The 10,495-nt window shown below is 34.8% G+C and overlaps 1 protein-coding gene across 1 annotated transcript; it reads left to right on the top strand.

Moving 5' to 3' along the window:
* The first annotated feature begins 1,452 nt into the window (after nucleotides 1–1,452).
* On the top strand, nucleotides 1,453–6,741 carry LOC107475189 (putative tRNA (cytidine(32)/guanosine(34)-2'-O)-methyltransferase). The gene is made up of 12 exons (XM_016094806.3): nucleotides 1,453–1,844; nucleotides 2,113–2,170; nucleotides 2,259–2,352; nucleotides 2,754–2,803; nucleotides 3,183–3,232; nucleotides 3,424–3,532; nucleotides 3,833–3,893; nucleotides 3,986–4,038; nucleotides 4,310–4,402; nucleotides 5,000–5,063; nucleotides 5,716–5,823; nucleotides 6,266–6,741. Exons 2-12 carry the CDS (start codon nucleotides 2,144–2,146, stop codon nucleotides 6,511–6,513), a joined length of 957 nt encoding a protein of 318 aa, XP_015950292.1. The 5' UTR covers nucleotides 1,453–1,844; nucleotides 2,113–2,143; the 3' UTR covers nucleotides 6,514–6,741.
* Nucleotides 6,742–10,495: the final 3,754 nt, after the last annotated feature.

Below are 10,495 nucleotides of genomic sequence, written 5' to 3'. Positions count from 1 at the left end.
CTGCAATCTTGACAGTTTATTCCAGTTGTTCTGCTTCCTGCTCCTCCGACTTCTCCCGCCGTAGCAGACCGCATTGCCATAACCGCCGATCTCGACAGAGACTGCTCATCAGATGCTCTACTGACGCTATGCCAAGCGCAATAACCGATGAGTGGAGATCTCGGTGGAAGAGAGGACGGGATTGATGGTGATGTGCTATCACGTGATGTTGTTGCTGGAGCTGATGCTCGTTCCATAGTTTGAAACTGCGGTACGTTGAAACATCGGCGTTGTGTTGCATCTGAGCGAGGTAGTGTGATTGTTGTTGCTGCAACTGTTGTTGGAGTTCGAGCCATTGTAACAGAATTTAGAGGCTTCTCGGAAGAGGTATGGTAGCCAGTAGGTGGCAATGACTATAGGGACAGAAAATGGATGAATCGATTTAGGATAGGAGAGAGTATTTACGAAATTATTAATAAAAATTTAATGATTAATTATTTTTATCAAACAAAACTTATCTTATATAAATATCATTTTAGTTTCAATTTTTCTTAGTCAGTTTTATCAGCATCTAAATTTTTTTATGATAAAAAATAACTATTTACTCTATATACTAGGGTTCTGCTACATTTCCAAAGGAATGATTCAGAAATGGGGAAATATAATTCTCTTTGGATTAATTTCCATACTTGGAATGCTGGAAGTTGGTGAACCCATTCCTTATGCAGTTATGCTATTATTTCACCACGGTTCACGGAGAATATTAAATTAAATGACTAACTATTGATTAAAAATTATAAATTATATTGATCGTCTAATCTTTTTTCTAATTTTATGGCATAAAAAATAATTTTTTTTACTTTTTATCAATTATGTTTTGTAAAAAAATATAAAAAATATATACACAAAAATAATATATAAAATGATTTTCTTAAATACGAATGGTATATTTTTAAACAAAAACCCAACTCAATCGTCGACTATTTTCATAAAGAACAATACGAATTCATTATAAATAAAAAAGACACCTCGATTCTAATATTATTATTTTGGAACAATATCAACTCTCTATTAAAAAATATGTCACATGACGACAAAAATTAGTTTTTATGAGACTAGTTATTTTCAAAGTAGGTTTATTATTTTTTAACGCCAGTTCATTTGGTCATTAGAAACTAGTTTGGCTGATCATTATTCACTGCTAGAGCAGCCATATCTTCCATTTCCACTTCCACCACCGCCATTGCCAAAAGCCCAAAGTTCTCTTGGACATATAAAAAAAGTAGCTTCCCTCTTTCTTTTATAATTTTTGGTCAGGCCTCTCTTTCTTTCTTGATTCTGCTTAGGGTTGTTCATGGCCCAGATTAGTTCAAAGGTTCCGCCCATACCCAATTGGTTTGAGTCAAATTTTGTCCGAATTCATTTGGATCCGGCTGAATCCGATATAAAAAGAAATCTAGACCCGGCTAAAGATAAAATCAAGGCTCGAGTCAGTGGACACGGTCCGGTTGAACCAGAATTAAAAAATTAGGAGGATTAGGGCACCGGCACACACAGCTTCCGCTCCCCGCCTCCCCGGCATTCTTCTTCTTCGTGCTTCACTGTCTCGTCCGTTCTTCGGCCGGTCAGCCACGTCCGACGGCCACCACCAACCACCAGCCAGCCAGCCATATAAGTCACCATCGGTCTACCACAATTCGCAGTTTCGCAGCTCACAGCCTCACCAGTCACCAATACGATTCGCCGTTGATCACCGCACCGTCACACCGGATACATCTGGTTTCTCGTTTCCGTCATCGTTGACAGTTGCTGCCGCTGGCCACTAGCCCGTGGTTGTTCATTGCCAGCAGCGGAGCAGCTAACTGGTAAACCTTTAATTTAATTCTAAAAGCCCATTGTTGTAAATAATGGGGGTGTTTTGGATAAATAAAAAAATATAAATTAAAGATAAAAAGCAAAAACATGAGCAAAAGCAACCTAATCAAAATTAAAGGTCATAAAAACAATCTAGTTCGTTATGGTGTCTTGTTGTTGTTGTTGTTGTTTTCCTTTTGTTATGCAAATAAGGTGTTTGATGCAATGCCTTTATGTGTCTATGTGTGTTTTATGGTATTTGTTGTTTTTGCTTTTCAGGATTAGCAGTTTGGAAAGTGAGAGAGAAATTATGGGCAAAGCATCAAGGGATAAGAGGGTGTTGTAGAGATTGGTTCCCACTTTCTGAATTTGCTGTTTGTGTTTTTGGGCTTCCCTTATATGTTTAGCTGAATTGGCTTTTGCAGGATATATATTACCGGAAAGCAAAAGAAGAAGGTTGGCGTGCTCGAAGTGCCTTTAAACTCCTTCAGATAGATGAGGAGTTCAACATTTTTGAAGGTGCGTGTTTTAATTGGTTATTCAAGGGACATGGAAAATGTTAACTAGCTAGGTGAATTTTTCAGTTTTCTTTTTAATTTGTTTTATTAATATGTTTTTGTATGGATGGTATTGCCCTCTGTCCTGTATTCATGAGTTTGATAATGTCATTACCCCATTATGTGTTAGCCCAGTAAATAGAAATTGAAGTCAACAATAGACAAGTGACTTTCTTACACTCCTTTTTCATGTGACTTCTTGGGATAAATGGATTTCTTACTTGTTCTTGTCTAAGAAATAATGAAATGTTTTCAATTAAAATTTGGTTTTGTACTCGAGTCTACTACAGATTGATATGGCATTGTGATTCCTTATTTCTATGTATGTATTACATTATGTGAAACAAATTCAAATTCTGGCAGGAGTGAAGCGTGTTGTAGATTTATGTGCTGCCCCAGGTAGCTGGAGTCAGGTACTAGTGACTGGAAATGATCACTGTTTTGGTATTTGAATTGTTAGCCAATATTATTCATTTAAATTATTTCATATTATGCACAACCACAAATGTTTTGAAAAGCATCTTTTGCTTCAGCAGCAGCAGCAACAAGACCAATCAACTGCATGGTTTTAAGTTTAAAGTACTTTAAACAATGTCATTACTAGCTAGACACAACTTTTTGTTTTTAGTTTATTCTGCTGAAATTATTTTAACTTTTAACATGATACTGGAGACTGGAACCGAGGTCAGTCCATGACATGGAGATATATCATCAATAGTAGAAGTACTAGAATAGGGATAACAGAGCTTGCACTATATGTCCATCTTCATAACAATCAATTCTTATGTTCAGGTTTTGAGTCGTAAAGTGTATCTCCCGGTTAAACTTGCACCTGATGCAAAGTAAGTTTTCTTTTCTTTGAGAGTGCTTTGTTTCCCACTCATATGTTCTATCGAATTTATAAAATAATCAAATCAATGCTTTTGAATATTCAACGTGAAAGTGGTGTGCTTTATGTTTCTGAACATGATGTAAATCATATCAGCTGGCTTTTTTGTCTTGGTTGTCAAATTTCTCCTCATTTTGATATCAGGGATGAAGATCTTCCTCTTATTGTAGCTATTGATTTGCAGCCAATGGCTCCAATTGAAGGTGTTATCCAGGTGCAGGGTGATATAACTAATGCACGGACTGCTGAAGTGGTAAACAGTAATACTGCTGTCATGCTGTACTATATTTATTTTGTTGGGCTGGGATGAGAATGTTTCACATATGCAATTGGAAAATTATACTTAATCTGTCTTATCTTATTATCTAAGCTGTGTTTCTTTTATACGGAAATTTGATCGAGAGTTCATCCTCCTTTTTATCATTTTTTTTTCTTTTCTCATTTCTTTTTTGAACAATGGAACTTGCAGGCTGCATGTTCCATCAGTTAATTTATCTCAATTCCCTATTGTACTAAAGTTTGAAAATTGTTTTCTTTATCATTTTTTATTCAGGTCATCAGACATTTTGATGGCTGCAAGGCTGACCTAGTTGTGTGTGATGGTGCTCCGGATGGTAAACAAAATATGATAATTAACTGCGTAGTTATGAAGCATAGCATTTATGTTATTTAAGTAGAAAACATTTAATTGTAAGTGATTTTGCAGTTACTGGGCTTCATGACATGGACGAATTTGTTCAGTCCCAACTCATACTTGCAGTAAGTTTTTTTGTTCCAATAAGTTTTTTTGTTCTTATAACCTTCTCATCTTTTGTTCTTTCATACGTGCTTGTCCTCTAAGGCGCACCACATTGCATTTTTGTCCTATTCAAATTTGAAATTCAGGAGGAAAAAAATTTTGAGGGTTATGAAGAACTGACCATTCTTTTGTTATCTCTTGTGAAATATATATATATATATATATATATAGTTATCTCTTGTGAAATATATATATATGGCTACTTGATGCTAACCAGGTTACTCCTTACAGGGTTTGACAATTGTTTCCCATGTCCTTAAGGAAGGAGGGAAATTTATAGCAAAGATATTTAGAGGAAAAGATACAAGTCTTTTATATTGTCAGGTATTTAAAATTTCTCCTCAGGCCCTTATTGTAAAGATTGTAGGAAGTTGGAACTTAAGCATTCTTTGCAATTGCTAAGCTAGTATATATTCTACCAGTCATTCTTTTTTGGTACGTATGTTTCACATTGAATGATACTCAAGCCAAAAGGAATGGAAGTCGTCCAAATACTACAAGACTGATGAGATGAATTCTAAAGGGGAAAGTGAGCTGAATGATAAAAATCAACTTAGTACTCTAAAAAATTAAAGGAAAGCTATTGATTCATTTTCTTGAGAAATATAAGCGCACTTGTAAATTTAAAAGATTTTCTTTAATAAAAAAAGAAAGTAATATTGCTTCGTTCACTGGTAGCATGCTTTTTGTCTAGTTAGAACTAGAAACCTACTCATGGGTATTCAAAATTTTAGTGTCTACAGTTGTGCATGTGAATTGTTCATCATAATAAGATATGTGGTAAAGGTGCATCATTATATTTGTTATTGTTGCAGATCTACATTTATTACACATTTTTTTTTTCGTAGCAGCTTTTCATAAATTCCAGTTTTTATTATAAGCTTAGAGTCATCATTACATATTGCTCCTTTCTATTTGCAGCTAAAATTATTTTTCCCTGTTGTTACTTTTGCAAAACCAAAAAGCAGTCGCAATTCCAGCATAGGTAATTTCTTGTTTCCCATTTTCTTACTGTGTTATCTTTTGATATGCATGCTTTTATTCTCTTTACAAGTTTTGACATGGCTTAGTGTTAAGATATAATAATACTTATGTGTCTATATTCAATGGTTTAGAGTTTAGGGTTTAAGATTTAACACAAAGTAGGACGAGTCTATGCCATAGCAAGATAAGGCTTTTATTTTCCCCAACAGTTTAAAATTTTGAGGACATAGTTCATAAGATAATACCAGTGTTACTATAACCAAGTGGTCTGAATTTCAGTTTTTATTTTCCCCCGTTCTTTTAAATAAAAGTTCAATTTCAGCACAAGGTAGGACGAGTCTATGCCATATCCATGCTTCAATAACCAACGGCTCCATGTAAAGGAGTGTGTTAAAGTATTTATTCATTTATTGGGTTATATCTAAGTTATATTCATTTAAGTCTGATTGATTTGCACCTTCCAATAACTTCTTAATACATATATAAGACAATCTTTTGTCTTTGTATCTGCTTATAAATTATAAGTTGCTCGGAAAAATTTAAATCTCATACACCCTAAACTTTTCAAATTTCTTTTTTTTTTTCCTCTCTTTTTTTTGGGTTGGTGGAGGGTTGTGTTTAATAATGCTAATCCCTGGTGTTCAAATTTGCAGAGGCATTTGCAGTTTGTGAAAACTATTCCCCTCCTGAAGGATTCAATCCAAAAGATCTTCATCGCCTTCTTGAGAAGGTTGGAAGTCCCTCAGGGGTAGATGATACAGGTATATTTTAGGTCCATATATTAAATCTTATGAACATTCTTATAAATAAAAATGTTTCTTCGTTGAATTTACTCCTATGTAAAACCTAATATGCTCAACTATCACACACTCATATATGACACCAACATGTCCAATCACCTTCAGGAGACTTTATTTCACTAGGTAGGGTCAGGTAAATGGGACACGCAGAGAATTGTTATAGATCATATTTGTGTTGAGTCCACCTTATACTTAAAAATCTTTCTTAATAAAGTATTCCAAAGTTTTCTTGGATCACATTGGTCTATCCTCCATTTGATCCACACGCAACATTTTGATGCTATTTGATCCATTAGCCAATCCCATTTGGTAGGATAAGGCTGAGTTACTTGTTCATCATGTCATGTTCCTAGTCTAGAGTTTTATCATGCAATGTTTTGTTAATGTGTGTGGGGTTTTGCAGATTGTTGTAGTGGGAGGTTGGAAGGCCCTAACAAGGTGTATATACCATTTCTAGCATGTGGTGACCTTAGTGGATATGATTCTGATCGCTCATATCCACTACCTAAAGTTGTTGGGGGAACCTATCAGAGCCTTGATCCTGTTCAGCCCCCAATTGCACCTCCTTACAAGAGAGCATTGGAGTTGAAAAAGGGCACTAGTCAAGGAGGAGGAATCCGAGAACTTGAAAATCTCACATTGGATTCTTGATCATTGTTGCCATTTTGAATTTCTTTTTGGTTCTTCTTACCATTTGGTATGATTAGTGGAATGACAATTATTAGCGTACGTGTGACTTTAGTGCTTTTGTTTGTGTTCTGCTTGTGCCATCATTGCCTTGCCTGGCTAAGTCTCTTTTTTGTCACAATTTTTTAAAACCAATAGTCTTTTTCCCAGCTAAGATTCCAGGGTTATTCATAATAGTGGATGACGTTTTCATGTTGTTGCTTTGGTGAAGTTCTATCAATAGAAACATGGCAGAGACAAAGATAAAATAGTGTCAATAGTATATACCCAAATAAAAATAAAAGGTGACAATATTTGGGGGAATATTCATTTTGTTCTCTTTGGAGGTTGAGTCTTGACAAAACTTTAGGTGTGTAGTTTGCGTTTTTATTTTTTTGTCTTTTTAGTATATTCTGTTTTTAAAATTTTATGAAAAAATGAAAAATAATGAAAACAGTAAATTTATATTTTTTATTTTTATCTTTTGTTTTTTTCTTTCATAAAATTAAAAAAATACTGAAAATGAAAAATGTAAACTAAATACATTCTAAGTTTTGTCTTGAAATAATCCTATAGTTTTTTTTGTTTTTAACTTTTATTTTCATGTTTTCTCTTCTAAAAAATTTGTGGAGTGATGGTAAAATAATGATATTTGGTTGTGTAATAAAAATAAGGTGAACGTTTTTTCATCCCATTTTTATTCTCTAATCAAACATATCCTAAAAGTAAAATCTTGTGTATGTTTTCATTATTTCTTTTAACAAAGTCCTATATTGGGGAATAGTAAAAATACAAAAATAGAAAATAAAAACCTAAGCCAAATAGTTCCTTGCAGATTCGAATTTTGGAATAAGTTTTACTGAAAAATAATATTTATCTTTTTCACAGACACTATTAGGTGAGAGTTTCTAGCACTCAGCTTTTGTGCTCTTTTCTCTTCTTTCTAATTGAAGTTTGGAATCACTGTACTTGACCTTATTAATGCCGTAGATCGTTGGTAAGGTAAAGGTTTTTGAAAGGAAGATTGGGTGTCTATGGCAATAATAATAAGAAATTTTTTTAGTAAAAAGTAAAATTGGATAAAAACTAAAATTATAATTATTTTTTTTTAAAATGTACATTGTATATGATATTTTTATTTTTTAATATTTTTCTATTATAAAACATAATTTTTACTTTTTAACCGATTTCACTCTCCACCCTAACATTATCCTAATAATTACAAAGTATGTGAATAAATTTTGCATTCAACAGAGTTTATTTTGTACTATAGTGAAGATTATGACTTGCACTACTGGGTTCCTTGAGCAATAGGCAATTTGGGGTGCATCACTCATTTTGGTTTAAGAAATGTTGTAAAGTGGGTGTCACTTAAGGGACAATCACTGATTTTAAGGATATGGCTGGCAATGGGTTTTTTCTTCTTTTTTTTTTTATTTAAATGTTGGGGAATAGAATAGGCCCACTAGATAGATAGACGAGAATGCTTCTTCTTCTGTCTATGAGCTATGTAGGGTAGCAATGCTATCATAACAAGAATTTTTAGCAAGCATCTTGAGTGGTTAAGTTCAAATATGGCCCCACAACAACACATTGAAAATTTTATTGTGGCTTATAATATTGAAGTCCATCATCATCATCATCACCAAATATTGGTTAATTTAGAAATTAGAAGTGGAATTAGTACCATGAATTTGTTATCAAGAAGACGTTTTAGGTGAGGTGCGTTAGGAGTTAACATTACTATAGACTATAGTACTCATCTTTTGCTTTGTTTTGTTTTGTTTTTTGTTTTTTTTTAGTTTTTTCTTTTTAGAGCGATTCCATAATCATGTAAGAAATTATTCTCTCGCAATATTCTTCTTAAAATATTATAAATGACTTTTTATCTAAATTTATTTAGAGTGATTAAGATGCTTTCTTTTATTCATTTTCCCTTGAAAATAGAACATTTTTATTATAAAAATAATCAAAGAAATTTATTTCTAATTCTCCTAAAAAAAATTTAATTTTCTATTTAATTAATTTTTAAAATTCTTTCATATATTCGTGTGTATCCACGCACGTCAATACAAATTAACAAATTTAATTAATTAAATAAAAGGGTAAAACGCACAATTAAATCAAATGGAGTTCTAAATTACACAATTCACTCAAATGAGAAAACGTTACATGAATCTCCCATTAGAACGTTTCTATACAAATCGAATGAGTCTCATTCGATTTGTCAACTCTCACACTAATTTGAATCAAGATAACTCGAATTACTATGAAAAAATGCAAATCGAAGCTAACTAACTCAATTTATGCATGCATGCATACTACCCTAGTAAATCGAATCACATTGATTCGATTTATGCATGCAATTCACATCTCTAGCAATTCGAAACAACCTGTTTCGATTTACTCCTTGTGTTGTCATTATATAATTCGAATGGGACTGATTCGAATTACCATGAAGTAATAAATCGAACTAGGAAAATTCGATTTACTATGAGACCAACGTATATAAATATGATATGAACGTGAATTCCTTATGAGAGTGAAACACAATGGCTAGAGAGGATAGTTTTTTAATGTTGGTGCACTATAGAGGGTCGATTAAGAAAAAACACGCTCTGGAATTAAGTTTACTGATAAGGATCACCTTAGTGTTTTTCTGAAACCTACAACGAGCTTTACTGAGTTCTATAATCCAAAAACTGGAGTTGCAAGGCGTGAAACGGATTGAGAAGTTATTCTATCGAATTCCGATTTTAGTTTTGCGAGATGACGTGAAATACGATTCGTTTGTCATAGGGAGTGACGAGGTTCAAACCGGAATCCTCAAGCTCCAGCAACGGCATCCTATTCTAGTTCGAGGCCTGTTGGTGCCTCTTCACCCGTGCCTGTGATTGCACCTGAGGCAATGGTAGTTGCCTCCCCGTCCTTTGCAGTTGATCTAAACCGCAGTGGTGATAGAGAAGTAGGTATTACTGATACGGCGCCGGTTTCATTACAGGGTGGAACAGCGAATGGTACAGATGATATACTGCGAGATGATGATGATGTGGATCCGGACATCATTGCCGATGATAATGGTGATGACATAGCAGGGAGTAATCCAGCTGGGGGTGGTGGAGCGTCTAGCTCAGAGACTCAGCAGTACCCCCTGCACTTTTTAAATTTGGACTTGGATGCCATGAGATAACAGGGGATTTCTGGCGAACTTGTTGGATTTGGTGTCAGAGATACACAGGGTATCGGAGGACTAGCAGAGTTTCACGTTGGTCAGTAGTTTCAGGATAAAGAGGAGGCTGTGTTAAACGTGAAGACCTATAACATCTGACGCGGGATTCAGTACAAAGTGGTAGAGTCCGATTATCGCAAGTACTATGAAAAGTGTAAGGAATTTGGCAACGGGTGCACATGATTGATTCAGATCAGTTTCCGCCAGCGTAGAGGTATTTGGGAGGTAAACCGGTACAATGGACCTCATACTTGTCTGGATACATTGATATCAAGTGATCATAGGAGTCTTGATTATCATGTGATCTCGGCATTTTTAGACCCACTTACAGGAGGGTTTGGTTAGCTAAACAGAATGCTGTGGCACAGATTTACAGAGATTGTGATGAGTCATACAATGAGTTATCGTGATGGGTACTAAGTGTGTAGATAACGATGACGGGTAGTGTTGCGGTATTGAGGACGAGTCTTGTGCGAGTGGGTAGGCAAATGGAGCAGTCGAATGCCTATTTTCACCGGCTTTTTTGAACATTCCCACGATGTATTGAGGACTTCCGACATTGCAATCCGTTGGTTAGTATTGACGGGACCCACTAGTATGGCAAATACGGGGGTACATTGCTCATTGCGATTGCTCAGGACAAGAACTCTAACATCCTGTCTGTTGCATTTGCGCTTGTGGAGGGTGAGAATGCTGAGCCGTGGTCATTTTTTCTATCCTACCTCCGCCAGCACATCA

The sequence above is a fragment of the Arachis duranensis genome, chromosome 2 (genome assembly GCF_000817695.3).
Source record: "Arachis duranensis cultivar V14167 chromosome 2, aradu.V14167.gnm2.J7QH, whole genome shotgun sequence".
NCBI classification, from domain to species: domain Eukaryota; kingdom Viridiplantae; phylum Streptophyta; class Magnoliopsida; order Fabales; family Fabaceae; genus Arachis; species Arachis duranensis.
This window is presented reverse-complemented; position numbering and strand designations above follow the sequence as displayed.